This window comes from Rana temporaria, chromosome 1 (genome assembly GCF_905171775.1).
Source record: "Rana temporaria chromosome 1, aRanTem1.1, whole genome shotgun sequence".
Classification (NCBI taxonomy): domain Eukaryota; kingdom Metazoa; phylum Chordata; class Amphibia; order Anura; family Ranidae; genus Rana; species Rana temporaria.
Genome location: NC_053489.1, coordinates 494,237,533 through 494,256,192, shown reverse-complemented (window position 1 = coordinate 494,256,192; position 18,660 = coordinate 494,237,533). Strand labels below are relative to the sequence as shown.

The 18,660-nt window shown below is 44.1% G+C and overlaps 1 protein-coding gene across 7 annotated transcripts in view; it reads right to left on the bottom strand.

Moving 5' to 3' along the window:
* The window catches only part of ADAD1 (adenosine deaminase domain containing 1), a 317,973-nt gene that overhangs the window by 71,813 nt on the left and 227,500 nt on the right, over nucleotides 1–18,660 (bottom strand). For all 7 annotated transcript variants that reach the window (XM_040330441.1, XM_040330417.1, XM_040330424.1 and 4 more), the window contains 2 exons: nucleotides 18,050–18,279; nucleotides 3,260–3,494 (listed from right to left, as the gene is read on the bottom strand). In XM_040330441.1, the coding sequence (XP_040186375.1) occupies nucleotides 3,260–3,494; nucleotides 18,050–18,279 (465 nt within the window). The remainder of the gene's footprint in view (nucleotides 1–3,259; nucleotides 3,495–18,049; nucleotides 18,280–18,660) is intronic.

Below are 18,660 nucleotides of genomic sequence, written 5' to 3'. Positions count from 1 at the left end.
CAGCGACGCGTTTTTTTTTCTCCCCGCTGTATCTTTTTTCCCCGACGCAACTTTATTGACCCGACGCGATCCACAAAGCTCGGCGTAACGTAATTTCGCGCTATGCACGTCAGGAAAATGACGTCACGAGCATGCGCAGTACGGCCGGCGCGGGAGCGCGCCTAATTTAAATGGGAATCGCCCCCATTTGAAGAGGAACGCCTTGCGCCGGCGGAATTTAAGTTACACAGCTTGAAAATTTCTAGGTAAGTGCTTTGTGGATCGGGCACTTAGGTAGAAATTTTAAGGCAGTGTAACTTAAAATGGGAAATTTTACGTTACGCCGGCTCTTTGTGGATCTGGCCCCCTATTCCCTCAGTAGCCACTTTAACCACTTAGGACCCGTCCCATTATGCAGGTTAAGGACCTTGCCCCTTTTTGCGATTCGGCACTGCGTCGCTTTAACCGACAATTGTGCGACGTGGCTTCCAAACAAAATTGGCGTCCTTTTTTCCCCACAAATAGAGCTTTCTTTTAGTGGTATTTGATCACATCTGCGGTTTTTATTTTTTGCGCTATAAACAAAAATAGAGCGACAATTTTGAAAAAAAAATTAAAACAATATTTTTAACTTTTTTCTATAATAAATATCCCCAAAAAACATATAAAAAAACATTTTTTCCTCAGTTTAGGCCGATACGTATTCTTCTACCTATTTTTGGTAAAAAAAAAAAAAGCAATAATCGTTTATCGATTGGTTTGCGCCAAATTTATAGCGTTTACAAAATACAGGATAGTTTTATGGCATTTTTATTAATATATATTTATTTTCTACTAATGGCGGTGATCAGCAATTTTTTTTTCGTGACTGCGACATTATGGCGGACACATTGGCCAATTTTGACACATTTTTGGGACCTTTGTCATTTTCACAGCGAAAAGTCCTATAAAAATGCACCGATTACTGTGAAAATGACAATTGCAGTTTAGGAGTTAACCCCTACAGCGCCCCCTAGTGGTTAAGTGTGACCTCTTACTGTAGGGGGGCGGGGCTGGACGTGTGACGTCCTTGATTGTCTATCCCTATATCAGGGAACAGACGATCACTGACATTGCCACAGTGAAGAACAGGGAAGGTGTGTTTACACACACCTCTCCCTGTTCTTCAGCTCCTGTGACTGATCGTGGGACACCAGCGGCGATCGGGTCCGTGGGCGCGGTCACGGAGCTTTGGACCGGGTCGTGGGCTGGCGGCGCACGCGACCCACGGCTTGGCACTTAGAGGACGTACCCATACGTGATTGTGCCCAGCCGTGCCATTCTGCCGACGTAAATCGGCGTTAGGCGGTCCTTAAGTGGTTAATATATTTCACAAGAGAATTCCCAAAGAGAAGCTCAACTTTGAAGTGCATGCGCAAAAGGCACATTTCCTGAGCTCAGTCCATCGACCAGGGTCTAAGCCAGGGATAAGCAATTAGCGGACCTCCAGCTGTTGCAGAACTACAAGTCCCATGAGGCATAGCAAGTCTGACAGCAACAAGCATGACACCCAAAGGCAGAGGCACGATGGGATTTGTAGTTTTGGAACAGCTGGAGGTCCGCTAATTGCATATCCCTGGTCTAAGCCATTAAATATTGTGCAAAAGCACCTAAAGGATATTTGATAAATCACACTTCATAACATCTACACATGCTAGTAGGCTTGTAATCCTGCAGCAAGATTCTGATTATCTATATCCGGAGACAGTTCACTACTGAGTTTTCTAGTCCAGTTCACCATATTCTGGGCAACTGGCAAAAGTGGCACTAGCTGGTTGCAAGGCTGGACTTGTCAGCGCAAAGGAAGACTTAAGCCACATAAATATCGGGCACCTTTACCCCATTCCTGCGCAGGTACATTTTCAGATTTCAGCGCTGTCGCACTTTGAATGACAATTGCACGGTCATGTAAAATTTACCGAAAACAAATTTTTTTATCATTTTGTTCACACAACTAATGCTTTCTTTTGGTGGTATTTAATCACCATTGGGTTAATTTTTCCTTAAACCGGAAAAAAAAAAAGCTTTGTTTTTTTATAAAATTTTGCAAATAATCATTCTTCATAAATTTAGGCCAAATCTTATTCTACTACATTTCTTTGGTCACAATATCCCAAATCAGTGCATATTAGTCTGGAGGAAAGTTATATAGTCCACAAACTATGGTATATATCTGAAACGCAATCAGTACAGAAAATTACTCCTTTTTGGAAAGTAAGACAGTCCAAGGTATTTAGTAAAAGGTATGGAGAGTTTTTAAATTGTAATTTTTTCTCATAATTAAAAAAAAAAAAAGTGCCACCAGTACAGTATCATTATATAACAGGTGTGGCGGTGATCAAGGACACTGACTGGTGACCGAATAAAAAAACAGAGCAATATAATATTACCATTGTACTACTTTGGCAAAGTGATCAGTTTTTACACTTTATGACTGCTTATAGCAATTAATTTTCTTGCTATGAACAAGCATTTTACTGAATTCAATCGTGTGTTTTGTTGTGATTGGCCACAGCTAATCACATGGTACAGATGGGCTGTGATTGGCCCTATCTGTACCATGTGATCAGTGTGACCAATCACAGCTAGCTTAACAATTGTACACAATGGATGGCATGAAAGGAAGCCATCCATTGTTTCCAAATATGATATATGATTGGTCACAGCGATCACATTGTACCCGCAGCGGTGACAGATTGTGGGCAAAGCGTAGCCGCATGCACAACTCTTTCCGGAAGGAGGTCATATGGCTGCAACCTAGGGTGAAAATCCTGTTTGGCCGTCAAACTGCTCTAGGCAAGGCTGGAAATTGGTTAAGAGAGTCTCCCGTAATTACAAAATGGGATTGTTCAGATAACCAATGGTGACAGGATGGTGCGTTTTCCCAACATTGGCTTCTTCAGGGGATTAGAGGCCACCAAATGAGTATATGGAACCTAAAAGACTCCCATGGGGATCACCAACTGCGGGGAGAGGGAGCACCATGCTGCCACAGAGGACACAAAATGACCACGTTGAAAATAAATGGCAAAATATGCACAGGAGGGTGCCTGCACATAAGGTGGCTTATTTCCCCAAAAATGTATAGATATTGCTTACAAGCACACAGAAACTTTCCCAGGTTGCCCTAGATTCCTGGCAGTAGTAGTCACATATAACTCATGGTCCAAGATTTAATTCCTGTGTCCTTTACTGTACAAATAAAATATATATTTAGAAAAATTCCCAAAAGATTGCATACCTTTTAGTTATCTTTCCCAGCAAAGCATCCACTATTTCCAGTGAACTATCTCCTTGTGACCAGTTAAGAGAGAAGCAGTTCCCAGAGGCAGTCTGAACTGAATTTGCTGCTGTAACAATGCTTATGTAGGGTTTGTTTACTAGATAAAACATTGGCAATCTTGATGTAAATGCATCATCAATTCTTTGTTTAAGAGCAATCTCCAGTCCTCTGGTACTGTTACAATTTGCATCACCTGAAAAAAAAAAAAAAAAGTTGAAAAGTGCTGAATTTGAAACTAAAATTCCAGGAATTATAGATTTATAAAATGGAACTAAAGCCGGCATTAAAGTGGAGCTTTAGGGGAAAAATAAAAAAAAGGGGCGAACAGGCAGAAATTGTAATGCAAAGGAGACATGTTGTCTTTCTTCTGCATTAGTGTTTTTCGCGTTTATTAGCAACTTTCCATATTAGCGTTTTGTGTTTACATTTTTTTTTTCAATGCATCAAAATGTCCAAAAACACTGGTGAGCTGCGTTTTTGAGCGTTTATCAGCATTAGAGCATTTTTACAGCTGAAAAACGTCTCTCAGAACCCATTATTTTACTGCTCAAAAATGCCAGTCTATATGTGCATGGACACATAGGATAACATGTTGGAGAGTTTAACCACTAGAGGGCCGCGCTATAGACGAAAGACGTCCACAGCGCGGCTCTCAAGTGCCGGGTGGACGTCCCTGGACGTCCTGTTATTTACATTCCCCGCGCGCCATTACTAGTAAAAAAATAAATCATAAATCTATGCCCTATTTTGTAGGCGCTATAACTTTTGCGAAACCAATCAATACACGCTTATTGCGATTTTTAACAAAAATATGTAGAAAAATACGTTTTGGCCTAAACCGAGAAAAAAAATATATAAAAAAAAAAAATTGGGATATTATAACAAAAAGTAAAAAATTGTGTTTTTTTTTTTTCAAAATGTTCTGTCTTTTTTTGTATATAGCGCAACAAATAAAAACCGCAGAGGTGATCAAATACCACCAAAAGAAAGCTCTATTTGTGGGGAAAAAAATTATAAAAATATAATTTGGGTACAGCATTGTATGACCGTGCAATTGTCAGCTCTGAAAGCTGAAAGTTGGTCTGGGCACGAACGGCACAGTGTGGAAAATCTCGAAAAATGCTCAGTTCACGAGCCTTTCCAAGTTCAGCCAAGGTGTCCTCGGGCCTTTCCAAATGATTCCGAGGCTCTCCGGCGCCCCCCACTTCTGGCCACATGCGGTATTGCATGCCACTGAAGTCAATGCGGAACAAATTCTTTTCGGGGAAACTCGCTTTGATATGCAAGTACTTTTGGTTAATGAGCATTCTCCTGGAACGGATTATGCTCGTAATCCAAGGTTTGGAGGAAATTTTTTTTTTTTACTTGCCTGAATCGCCCTGTTGCTATGTACTCGTCCTAATCTGCCACTTCCTTCACCATGAAGCTCCTAGGTCACTCCCTCCCCTGTGCTCCTGGGAAATGATCTCTTCCCCCCAACTTCTGGGACCTGTGTGTCCCAGAAGACAGCTGGTCATTTACAAAGCGCAGCGCGAAACGCGCAGTACGAAATGGGCAGTGAAGCTGTATAGCTCCACTGCCGGTTTCCCTTATTTATAATGGCGGCACCTGCACAAGATCAGATGGACGGATCGGCCACGGGGGGCCGATATCGCAGGCTCCCAGGACAAGCAAGTGTCCTTATTAAAAGTCAACAGCTACAGTGTTTGTAGATGCTGACATTTAAAGAAAAAAAGTGGCGGGTGGAACACAGCTTTAAACATATACAGTAGCTCGGGTTCACATAATAATCCATGTGTCACATCCAGAGGTTCGCTGAATTTCATTGTAGTAGTTTGTGCTACAAACAGTCCTACTTGCCTTGTTCTAGTTGCTCCTGGAGCAACTTTCTGTCTGTACATTAGGCAAGGAAAGAGTAGCTTTCTCCCGTACCTTCACCATTCAGCAAACCTCTTGTATATGTAGAATGCCTTGTATTCCCTGAAAAAAAAAAACAAAAAAAACAAGATGTTTGCTGAAATGCAGAGGAACAGGAGTGAGATTTCCTGTGATCAGTGTACAGATGGCAACTCGTGCACCCAGAAGAGGCAGCAAAATATATAGCACGGACTACTACAGTGAATTTCAGGCCCACCAGTTGTGATACAGGTCTATTTACATTTAACCTATCTGGCCCAACATACCGTATATACTCAAGTATAAGCCGACCCGAATATAAGCCAAGGCACCTAATTTTATCACAAAAAACTGGGAAAACGTATTGACTCGAGTATAAGCCTAGGGTGTCCATCTGCATGCCTCACTGTGTCCATGACTAGACTTACGTTTAACATGGGAGTATATAGAAGGGGTGCCCAGCTTTGAAAAAACGGTGCTTCCCAGGCCGTTGGTCCCCCAGACAGACTTTGCACACTTATAGAGGAGAACTGGGGCTACATGTGTGCCACGTTTCGTGGCCATGGGACCTACGGCCGGCACCAGGTCCCCAAAGTTACCGGAGAAATGACCGTTTAACATGGGAGTCTATGGATGGGGTGCGCGACTTTGAAAAATCGGTGCTCCCCGGTCTTAGGTCCCCTGGACAACAAACTTTGCACACTTGTAGAAGAAGAGTGGGGCTATACGTGTGCCAAGTTTGGCTGGTACCGGGTCCCCAAAGTACGAGAGATCAGGCGCAAAAAGGTGACTCAAGAATAAGCCAAGGGGGGCATTTTCAGCACAAAAAAACTCAGCTTATACTCGAGTATATACAGTAAGTGTAAAAAAGAAAACTACTGGAGTTCTGCTTCAACAGCCTAAAGCCCAACATTTTAATGTGCTTTACCGTGGGAAAGGGTTAGTCGAAGAGGCATGTTATAAGTATTGCTACTAGGAAGATTTCCCCTCATGTTCAGGACAGGTAGTGAAGCGAAATCTTTCCAATGAAGGCACAGACAAAAACACAAAATCTTTAGCAGATTGGGGAAGGGGTAGAACTTTTGAAATGGCTCACACAGAAATAAAAACCTTGCAGAAATGTTAACTCTTCCTCGCTATCCAAAACAAAAACGGAAAATTGAATACTTACCTTTCCGTAATTTTCCTTTCCTGGTGCCTACCAATGGTCATGGCTCTGCCCCCGACCGACCCACAGAACCACTTAACTCTCTATAAAAAGAGAGAGTTGTTCCCCCCCCTTTCAGGCATTCTTAGTAACTAGTCTTCAGAACTTACAGGATAATATAAAATAAAGGGAGGGTGTATGCTGCCATGGGTAGGCACCAGGAAAGGAAAATTACAGAAAGGTAAGTATTCAATTTTCCTTTTTCCTGGTGCCTCCATTGCAGCATACCAACTCGCTTACAGGAAGGGTACTGCAAGAAAAAAAAACAACGAGTTACAGAACCGATAATTCCAATGTCCTTTTCCCAACTTGCCGAATTGTCTCCGGGGAGACCCGAGCCAAAGCTGCCCAAGAAGAGGCAATTCCTCGTGTTGAGTGAGCATTCACCGCCTTTGGAACTGGAGGACCACTAGGCTGATATGCTTTCTGGATTAGTTTCACGATCCAGCTTGCATGTTGTCTTGGAGGCTGCCTTTCCCTTTCTTGCACCTCTAGGAATGATGAAAAGGCGTTGATCCTTTCGGAGTTCCCGAGTCAGATCTAGGTAATGTCTCAGTGATCTGGCTACATCCAACTCATGCAATCTTGCAGAGGCCCGATCTTCTCCAAAAGCTAAAAGGACCCACTCCTGATTAAAATGATGAGATGAGGGAACTTTTGGTATAAACTGGTGAATGTGTTGTAGAACTACTCTTTTCGGGAAAAAGGTGATATAGGGTTCTTCTGCCCCTAAGGCTTGAAATTCTGATACTCTGCGCCCCGATGTGATGGCGATCAAAAAGATTTTCCAGGTGATATTTTTTCTAGAGTACACTCCTCCGTAGGAGCAAAAGGAGGACGTGTCAAGACCTCAAGGACGATTGTCAAATCCCATTTGGGGTACAGAGTCTTTCTGGGAGGACGTAACCTTAGGACTGCTTTATCCACTAGCCGACCAGCCGCCGTATAACTATACGGCGACAGGTCGGCTTGGCTGCGCGAGATCACGTGGCTATACGTCATCTCGCATTTCAGCCAATAGGGGCATGTGCGCGCCCCCTGGTGCCGACGCGCGTGCCCGGCGGGCTCGATCACCGCCGGGCACCTGTGAACGATCGTTCCAGAACGAGAACCGGGAGCTGTGTGTGTAAACACATGGCTCCCGGTCCTGTCAGGGGGAGAAATGTCTGTTCATACAATATATGAACAGCGATCTGTCATTTCCCCTAGTCAGTCCCACCCCTTCAGTTAGAGCGCACACACAACATAATTAACGCCTTCCTCGCCCCCTAGTGTTCACCCCTTCCCTGCCAGTGACAATTTTAAAGTAAATCAATGCATTTTTATAGCACTGATAGCTATAAAAATGCCAATGGTCCCAAAAATGTGTCAAAAGTGTCCGCCATAAGGTTGCAGTACCGATAAAAATCACTGATCGCCGCCATTACTAGTAAATTTATAAAAATACCATAAAACTATCCCCTATTTTGTAGACGCTATAACTTTTGCGCAAACCAATCAAACGCTTATTGCGATTTTTTTTACGAAAAACATGAAGAATATGTATCGGCCTAAACTGAAAATTTTTTTTTTTATATATTTTTGGGGATATTTATTACAGCAAAAAGTAAAAATTTTTTATTTGTTTTCAAAATTGTCGCTCTATTTTTGTTTACAGTGCAAAAAATAAAAAACGCAGAGGTGATCAAATACCATCAAAAGAAAGCTCTATTTGTGGGGAAAAAAAGGAATTGTCAGTTAAAGCGACGCAGTGCCGAATCGCAAAAAGGGGCCCGGTCATTGACCAGCAATATGGTCCAGGGCTGAAGTGGTTAAGGAACCGATCCACGAGGGGATTCAACGCCCAGCGAGTGTCCGTTAAAGCGGATAGGGCCAGCCTAGAGGTGCAGATTGCTCTTTCCCAGCTCCAGGCGGGGAAGACCCCTGGGACGGACGGTTTACCGACGGAATTTTACTCCCACCACCAGGGCCTGCTGGCTCCTCAGCTTGTGTCCCTGTTTGCTCAATCATTTCAGCTGGAGGCCCTCCCTGCATCCATGTCAGAGGCGGTGGTGGTGTTGGTCCCCAAACCGGGCAAGGATCCGGAGGACTGCTCCTCTTACAGACCAATTTCGCCACTAAATGTGGACGCCAAGATTTTGGCGAAAGTCCTGGCAAACAGGTTGTCTGCGGTCCTGGAGGAAGTGGTTCACCCGGATCAGACTGGGTTTATGCCTGGGAAGGGGACTGACATCCACTTCCGCCACCTCTTTCTAAACATGTCAGTAACCCACCGTAATAGTGGTAAGCGGGTCATCGCCTCGTTAGATGCCGAAAAGGCGTTTGACTCAGTCGAGTGGGTCTTTCTGTGGGAGGTGCTGCGCCGGTTTGGGTTTGGACCTAGGTTCCTCCGATGGCTGTAGATGCTCTATCGGATGCCCTTGGCTCGTATCCGAACCAACAACAGACCAATCGGCATCCTTTTCCTTGCAGAGAGGCATGTGACAGGGGTGTCCCTTATCCCTGGCACTATTTGCGCTTGCACTCGAGCCCCTAGCCGTCTCTATCAGGAACTCGGACAGGGTGAGGGGATTGATGGTGGGCTGCCTGGAGGAAAAACGTTCTCTTTATGCGGATGACCCCTTATTGTATTTGCAGGATGCGGGAGAGTCACTGACGGCGGCGTTGGAGTTGACACCTTCGGTAGGTTCTCGGGTATACGCATCAATTGGTCCAAATCAATTATTTTTCCCCTTGACCCACTAATTTGCGATCCGGGCATGGAGGAGCCTTTGCTCTGGGTGGACCAGTTTAAATATTTGGGTATCCGGGTGAGGAGGGACCTCTCATGCTTTAGGGACCTCAACCTGCTCCCGGTTCTGTCCCAGCTTAGGGCCAGGTGCACCTCCCTGAACCTCATGGGGCGTATGAACCTTTTAAAAATGCTGTTTCTCCCCAGGTTTCTGTATGTTTTTCGGAACAGTCCCACCTGGATACCCAATTCCTTCTTCGCTGAGGTGGATCGGTGCGTGGGCTCCTTCATATGGGGTGGCGCGGCCCCGAGACTGGCTAAATCGACCCTGACGCTTCCTGCTCGGTGCGGGGGCCTGGCGTTGCCGAACTACCAAACTTACTTCTGGGCGGCGGTACTAGTCACGGTCCGGTGGTGGTTTGTTCTCTCTAAGGGTAATGCGGCGGTGTGCCTAGAAGCGGCGGTTCTTGGTTCGCTCCGTGAGCTGGATAACCTAGTTTACAGGGGACATAGGGCATATGTGGCTCTTCCGCAACCGACTCGTACAACCTTGAGGGCATGGCCGGTGGCCAGACGGGGGGGTTCTTCACTCGCGGAGCTGGTCCCCCTTTTGTCCACTTTGGGGGAACCCCAACCTTCCACATCTTAGGACGGTCCCTGATCCCCAGGTCTGGGCTAGGTACGAAATCAAAACGCTTGGGGATATCTTGTCAGCAGGAGCCCTGATGCCGTTTGCAACCCTCCGGGTCAAATACCAACTGCCTGGTTGGATGCATTTCCGGTACCTCCAGCTGCGCCATGCCGTTCAAGCTCAATTTACCTCACCACCTAGGTTATCGATGGACCCAATCGAGAAGTTGTTGGCCCAGGAGCGACTGCAGAAGCCCCTATCTGCCTTATATTTAGACCTGCAGAAGAACGACTTCACTAGGGTTGACAAGCTCTGGGATCAGTGGAAAGCGGATATTCCGGATCTTGACAGGGAGGATTGGGATGACTGCTTAGCTGACAGTTCTGCCTTACTGATATCCACTAGAGAGGTTAATACAGGTCAAGTTCCTGCATAGGGTATATTATACTCCCCAGAAGCTCCAAAGGGTGTTCCCACAACGCACACAGGATTGTCCCCGCTGCCAAAATGATGCGGGTACCTATTTCCATATGTTCTGGAGCTGTCCTAAGATTGCTAGATACTGGGCAAAGGTAGTGGACACTGTCAATGGTTGCCTCCAGCGGACGCTTCCTGTGTCCCCTGAGCTGGTGCTCCTGGATATTCAGGACGATGATCAGAGGCCTCGCTACACCAAATTGCTTCTCACTTACCTCTTTTTCTATGCTAAGTGGGAGATTGTCTTATGCTGGAACGCCTCCTCCGCCCCGGCGGTGGAGTCTTGGGAGAGATCTATCAATGCGGTGTTACCACTGTACAAATTAACGTATATTAACAGGAACTGTCCCCAGAAATTCGAAAATATCTGGCAGCCATGGACGGCGTAGGGAAGGGTAAGCCTAGTCACGGGAGTATGGGGGGTGGGGGCATGTTACCGGCCTGAGCTCCAGGTATGATAAGTTTGGAAGATGTTCTGCAGTATTGAATCTACAATTGTTAGAGTGATTTATAGGCTCCTTATGTATGCCTGCTTTGACTCCCACATGTGCTATATTCTTCCTTTTTCCCTTGTCAAGATATGGTCCATTTTGGACACTGTTGTATTATTCTTGAATCTTTTTGCCTCAATAAAAGGAACATTTATTCTTGTAAAAAAAAAACAAAAAAACGTAAAAAGGCCGAAACTTGAACTTTTAGCGCACTATGACCTAAACCCAGGTCCAGACCAGACTGTAGGAAGAGAAGGACATTATGGACCCTCGGAATTAACGGATCAAGGCGGTTGGCTTCTGCCAAATCAGCGAACTTTTTCCACATTCTATAATGGGTGACATTTGTAGACAACTTTCTAGCCTGTAGCAATGTCTGAATGACCTCTTGGGAGCATCCTAGATCGCCCAGCCTTTTCCGCTCAATTTCCAGGCCCTCAAGCCTAGACTCTCCGGATGCGGGTGGAGAAAATCGCCCTGGGACAATAGGTTGTTCTTGTGTGGCAGAGGCAGTGGGCTGTGCCAAGCTGACTAGTAGTGAAAACTGTGGTCTCTTCAGCCAGTGCAGAATAATTGCCCAAATGGTGGTCTTCTCCACCGTCAGGTGCTGAAGAAACGTCAATATTGGGGGAATCGGAGGAAACGCGTACCCCAACTGGAAGTTCGGACTAGTGTGTCTACTCCTGCTGACGTCGGAGACGGGCATCTCGAGAAGAAAAGCGGCGTATGTGTTGAGTGGGGAAGCGAAGAGATCTATCTGGGGAGTGCACCAGCATTGGCATACCCACTCGAAAACCTGCTGGTCTAGTGACCAATCATTGTTGGACGTAAAAGCTCTTGAGAGGTGATCGGCCAGCTGATTCTCGGGTGCTAAAATATAGGAAGCCCGGAGATCGTGCAGGTTCCTCTCTTCCCAGGATATAATTGGGGTTACTTTGTTCGATAGTGACCTGCTGCGGGTGCCTCCCTGATTCTGTACATAGGCATAAGCAGTCTTTCGGCTATAGCGTGGTCATCAACTGGTTAAAGGAGCTTCAGAAATATCTGCAGAGTAATGGTTGTGTACTATATGTGACAACAATCTTCATATGTGAGGGATGTGGGGTAGGGTGGAATTATGGAAGCCTTTTCTTACTAAGGAAAACATCCAAGACTGGCTACATTTTCCAAAAACCTACATCAAGTCTGCCAAACGCATGCGAGAAAATGTTTTATGGTCTGATGAGTCCAAGATTGAACTTTTTGGCCATAATTCCAAAAAGTTGCTTTGGTGCAAAACTAGCACTGCGCATCACCAATTATGCACCATACCCACAGTGAAGCATGGTGGTGGCAGTATTTTGCTTTTGGGCTGTTCTTCAGCTGGAACTGGGGCTTTAGTCAAGGTGAAAGGACTTCTGAACAGTTCCAAATATAAGTCAGTCAATTTTGGCACAAAACCTTCAGGCCTCTGGTAAAAAGCTGAAGATGAAGAGGAGTTTCACTTTTCAGCATGACAACCCAAAGCATACCTCTAAAATCAACAAAAGAATGGCTTCACCAGAAAAAGATAAAAGTTTTAGAATGGCTTAAAAAGACCTCAGACCTGAATCCAACTGAAAATCTGTGGGGGGACGAGGGTTGTGCACTAGGGATGCCCTGGCAAATTGACAGATTTGGAGTGCTTTTGCAAGGGAGAGTGGGCAAAGATTTCCAAGGCAAGATGTGCCATGCCCAGATGCCAAGAAACTGAATGCTGCCATTAAAAAAGGTGCTTCAGCAAAGCATTAGTTTAAGGGTATTCGTATTCATTCAACCACATTATTGTAAGATTTTTTATTAAGATTTTAGTTTGTTTTTAATTTGATTATCTGTAGAAGCAGCTCAACGTTATTATATGTGTCCATGCACATAAGGATGTTTAGAGGCATAATTTAAGCCAGGGGTTCCCAACATTTTATAGAGCGAGGGCCACTTTAGAGACTTTGTAACTGGTCGCCCCAATGAGCGGACCGGGCAGAAGACAGGTCTGTGTCCACTCTGCATATGCAAAAGGAAAGAGAGAGATATCCCCTGATTGGACTTTAAAAAGGCACAGAATTTTTTTACAAAGTTTTGAAAAAATATATACCATATTTATCACCCTATAGCGCGCACCGGCGTATAGTGCGCACTAAACCTAGGAGGAGAATCCTAGGTAAAAAATAATAATAAATACTGACAATTTACAGATAGTTACTTACAGTTGCCCGGCGTCCATATCCGGTCCAGCGTCCGTCTGCAGCATTCGTGGTGTCCTCCCCGCTTCTTCCGCACTGTTTTTGAACGTCGCCGCCGACATATACCGAGTGCAGTACACTCGGCTGGGCTCGGCCACGCTCAGCTCCTCTCGCGGAGCCGAGTGTACTGCACTCGGTATATGTCGGCGGCGGCGCTCAGAAAGGCAACCTATACCGAGTGCAGTACACTCGGCTGGGCTCGGCCACGCTCGGCTCCTCTCGCGGAGCCGAGCCCAGCCGAGTGTACTGCACTCGGTATATGTCGGCGGTGGCGCTCAGAAAGCAGGGATCGCACCCACGATTTTCCCCTGATTTTAAGGGGGAAAAAATGTGCGTTATACGCCGATAAATACGGTATATGAAAATTATAAATATACAAGACAAGCACATAATAAAATATCGTTACATATATATGGAATGTTTACAGTACAACAGAGTTATAACCAAATCCAAGTATCAATAAAGAACATGATTTCTCGGAATTCACCCGTTTCAGAGAGACAGCTCTCCTTCCTCAGGGGTATGTGGAAAAATCAGCCAGCTATATATTTGGAACTACTCTGTATACATGACATTCAATAAGAAGTTTAAAAACAACAGAGAAAATTTAGCGGAATTGCGTCCTGGAACTACTAGTGCACCTGTTACTCAATAGTTGTAATTGAATTATCGTTTAGCACCTCCCATGGGAGTCCCCGTCCATCACTGCTGAAGTCAGCCCGACCCGCTCCTTTAGCCAGTAAATCACAGTGATTGAACTATATTGCTGAAAACGGTGCCCACATGTAAATCGATCAAGTGTGGGGAGACGCTCCCACATCCAGACCAACTGCTGCATATGTAGAGCACACATGGACACTGCCCACTCTTCGCTATAGGCCCTCCAGTCCCATCCGCCCCTACAGAAGGGGACAGATCCCCTTCTGTTTTTTTAAGTGGATCGGATTGGAGCTAGGCGGGTGTAAACGAAAAGTCCGTTTACATCTTCCGCTCTATAGAGATGCATGGAGGGTCCATTTGGGTCCCCATGAAAAACAGACCGGCATACCCGATCAGAACAATCATGTGAAAGGGGCCTAAGGCTGATTTCACACTTTAGCACTGTGGTAACTTCACCTCAACTGATCTCAATTGTCAATTCTTCCTCTGTATCGTGCCAGGAACCGTCACAGGCGGAGTACATTTGTTATCAGTCCAACTTTGCCAGGAACCAGCACTATACAGGAAGCATTGGCTCTGCTTCCTATAGCGCCAGCTCAGTTCTTCACATTGATGCTCAGGGATGGCGGGTTGGGAACCCACGATCTGGGCTTGCCGACCCGCCATCCCAGTGCAGGTGGTGGCGGGCCACATCAAAGGGCACCACATGTGGCCGGTGGCCCAGTGGTTGGGCCCCCTATATTTTAAGCTCAGCGTTTAGAGGCAGGAAAAAAAAAACACTCTTCTGGATTGCAATTTTGAGAGGAATTTTCTGGCAGAAAAAGATGCTAGACGCACCTAAAAGCATGTACAAAAAAGCGTTTTTTTTCTGCCAAAAGAACTGGCACACTTAAGCCCAGTGTACAAAATGCATTAAAAGAGGACTACACCCCCCCCCCCACATAATCCACAGCTTGTGTCTATACCGGCTGAATTGCCGTTATTAGTGAGATCTATACAGACATACGTCTAAGCCTCTACTATCATGGAGGTTCAGCCCGAGCCATGATTGATTGTTTGGAGTGGTGAGCGGAAAATTTACTTTCTTTTCATGCATGAACAATGCTCAATATCAGCTATGAGTAAGCACCAGTAGTTACGTTGTGAAACATGTCAGACGATTTCATTTTCTGCTGCATGGTTTTTAACTAAAAGAAACCATTGTTGGACTGCGGCCATTCGGATTGAAGTGTTTTCAAAATGCTCAATATCTGTCAGGATATTTGTTTTTGTGGTGCCAAGGCAAGATAGAATATATCCCTGCCTAATGCTGGCCGGTTACAGGAAGAAGAGTATCATATAACGGTTTCAACTGCTCAGAGACGGACGTATAATCTTGTATATACGGGCACATTGCACTTTACATGTGGTTCATGTAGACACACAAGATATTTTTGGCAGTTACTATTTTGCACCACCACAAATTACAACATGGAGACCCTCATTCTTTTGGAGACATTGTGTATGCGCCTGATCCTCTCACGGGTCTATACTACCACAACTCCTGGGACAGGCAATCTAGCGGCCCTCGCCCTGCATGTCTTTTGAACTTTAGCCCATTATATGTCATGCATCCGCTCCTTAAAGAAGGGGAACAAATCCACAAAACGCGTTGAGCACTGTAGGATGCAATGAAAACAAAGAAGAATGGTGGCACATCAGAAAGTAAAATCAAAAGAATTTATTTAAAAGTCCATAAAATCACGTGAACATGACAAACGGAAATCCAAAAATGTGCTCAGTGGAGGTATTTCACACACACACACACACACACACACACGTTTACTCATTCCACCATTCTTCTTTGTTTCCATTGGATTTCCTTGGCTGTACACCCGGATCTCTTCAGCAGCTCATCAGATCCTCACAGGTGGCTTTGAGCGATGTGTTCACAGCTATTTCTCTCACTGTAAGATGCAGCCACGTCTACAATATATGGCCTATTTTTCATTTAGATATCATGCAACTCCAGACATTTTAACTGACATGACACGGAGTATAACCATCTTACATATCGATAACTAATGTGCTACAGTGTCATTCCTGTCAGGGCCGGCCCTATGATGGGACCGGGTGGTACCATGCAGAACTTTTAGGGGGGCAGCATACTGATGCCCACCAGCCCGTTCCGCCACCCAAATAAAATTGATGTCCTTTTTCCCCCACAAATAGAGCTTTCTTTTGGTGATATTTGATCACCTGCGGTTTTTATTTTTTGTGCTATAAATATATATATTTTTTAACTTTTTGCTATAATAAATATCCCCAAAATTTAGAAAAAAACTATTTTCTTCAGTTTAGGCCAATATGTATTCTTCTACATATTTTTGGTACCAAAAAAAAAAACACAATTAGTGTACATTGTTTGCGCAAAAGACATTGTGGCTGCCGGCAATTCACAGATCCCTTTATACTCCTGGATACATGTATAGAGCCATGGCAGGTCCTTTTATACGCCTATATGCATGTACAGAGCCATGACAGGCCCTCTTTATACATCTATAGAGCCATGACAGGCCCTCGTTATACTCCTTTATACATTTATAGAGCCATGGCAGGTCCTCTTTATACTCCTATATACATTTATAGAGCCATGGCAGGTCCTCTTGATATTCCTTTACATGTAAAGAGTAATGACAGGTCCTCTATATACATGTATAGAGCCATGACAGGTTCTCTTTATACATCTATAGAGCCATGACAGGCCCTCGTTTACTCCTATATACATGTATAGAGCCATGTCAAGTACTCTTTATAGTCCTATATACCTTTATAGAGCCATGACAGGTCCTCTTGATATTCCTTTACATGTAAAGAGTAATGACAGGTCCTCTATATACATGTATAGAGCAATGACCGGTCCTCTTTATACTCCTTTATACATGTATAGAGCCATGACGGGTCCCCTTTAGTTATCATGATATAAAATATTGAATGTGGGGGCCTTTTGGTCGGCGTGATTTTTTTTCTGGGGGGGGGGCAGCATTTCATTCTTGGTCCCAGGCAGCACAATGTCTTGGGCCGGCACTGATTCCTGTATATATATAATATATATATATATATATATATATATATATATATATATATATATATATATATATAAATTGCAACATGTTCATGGTGTATATATATATATATATATATATGTGTGTGTGTGTATATATCTATATATGTACCAACCGCAATGTGCAATGTTATTTGTTTATGACAATATGCCAAGATATCTTAACTAGTTTGTCATTTGCTTCATCCAAAGCCCCAAAATTCCCCCATTTATTACTAAAGGGAATTCATCAGACATCTCAACAGTACAGTACATTCCTTCCTAGGAGCAAACATCACAGATCCAAAACAAACAACCCCTTGAGCTAAAGAGTGGTTTTCAAATGTTGCAGGCACTTAGTATTAAACTCCCATCCTGGCTTGTACAGATATGCAATGCTTTGCTGTGCTCTCAAGACTGCGGTAGCCTGGACAAACTACAAACATAAAAACAAACAGATGGAGCACCAGCCTACTGCATTATACTAAAATAACTGTTTGTTGCCCTCTTCCTTAGAGCCAATCTTGGAAGAGGGTAAGTCTCTAAAAACGTGTTAGCATTTCGGACTTACCTTTTTTCATAGACAGGATGTGATGTATCGAGGGTCTGAAGCGGCATGTATTTTGACAAGTTCGTACTTATTGGTACGATATTGGTTTGTGAGCATATCATTTATCACTTAATTTTATCAATAAAAGTTATTTGAGGGTAATGCACAAGACTGTGTGCCCTGTTTGTTTTCTGGAAACACAAGATGTCTGCTAATATATTACTAATAATAATTAAAAAAAGTGGATACTTTACTGCCACTGTAGTATCCTTTGCACTGCTTCCGTGCAAATACACTGCCTTAATACCCTCTGCACTCTTCCGCATTTACTGTCCCCCGTTGTCATATTCTACACACCTCTCCCTGTACATACTGCCCAATGTTCTCCTCATATACACTGCGTGCTGCCATACCCTCCACACACGTCTCCTCCCTCTCGTCCAATCAGCAACTTTTATATCCTTTGAATTCCTCTCCTGCACACACTGCCTGCTGTCATACACTCTGTGCTCCTCCCCTGAACATACTGGCTGCCATCATACCCTCTCACACCCCTGTTCATCAGACACTGCTTACCGAGACACTTTCTTAGCATTGTTTGGTACATCCCCAACATTGCGTGTTCTAGCATGCGCACTTTTGCTAGTTTACTTACAAGCTCAATGATTATTTTTCTTTGAGTACATTTATGATGAAATGGACCAGCAGAGCTATATTAAGCTACACAAAATGTCAACTACAAAGCCAAGTTCTACATCATCTTACCCACAATAATGCTGTAAACGTACACTGGTTGTATGAAAATGCTCAACAGTGCTCCTTGAACTCCCAGGACTTCCCATTTTGTAAGCTTATCAGTGGCAGATATACTGCTTATGTGATTAGTAATGTCCTGTGGCTGGAAAAAAACCGGGTAACTTTTGCCTTCCACTGAAATATGAAGACTCAGCTGGTCATTTGCTTCTTGTGCAGAAAGAGAATGAGGGCTAAGATCTCTAAAAGAAAAGATGAAAATAATATACTGAAATAAGAACGTCAATTATAAATTCAGGTAATCATTTTATTTTCAATTAATTTAGTCCGTCTATGCAGACTGAAAGAAAGCCTATTAGCTACATTGCACAGTGACCTGATCAGAGCTACTGCGAATGCTTTCTCTTTTTTTTTATTTTTTATTTAGTGGTATACAACAAAACATAATATCATGACATAACAGCATGTTCACATTTAATTATATCAACACCAACAGGCACTGTGCACACAAACGCATTATGAGATGGTAAAAACTTGGTATCCAAAGCTCGACATTATCCACATAAAGCAACTAAAGCGCAAGAGGCTAAATACTGATAATGGAAAAATCTGTGATTTAATTG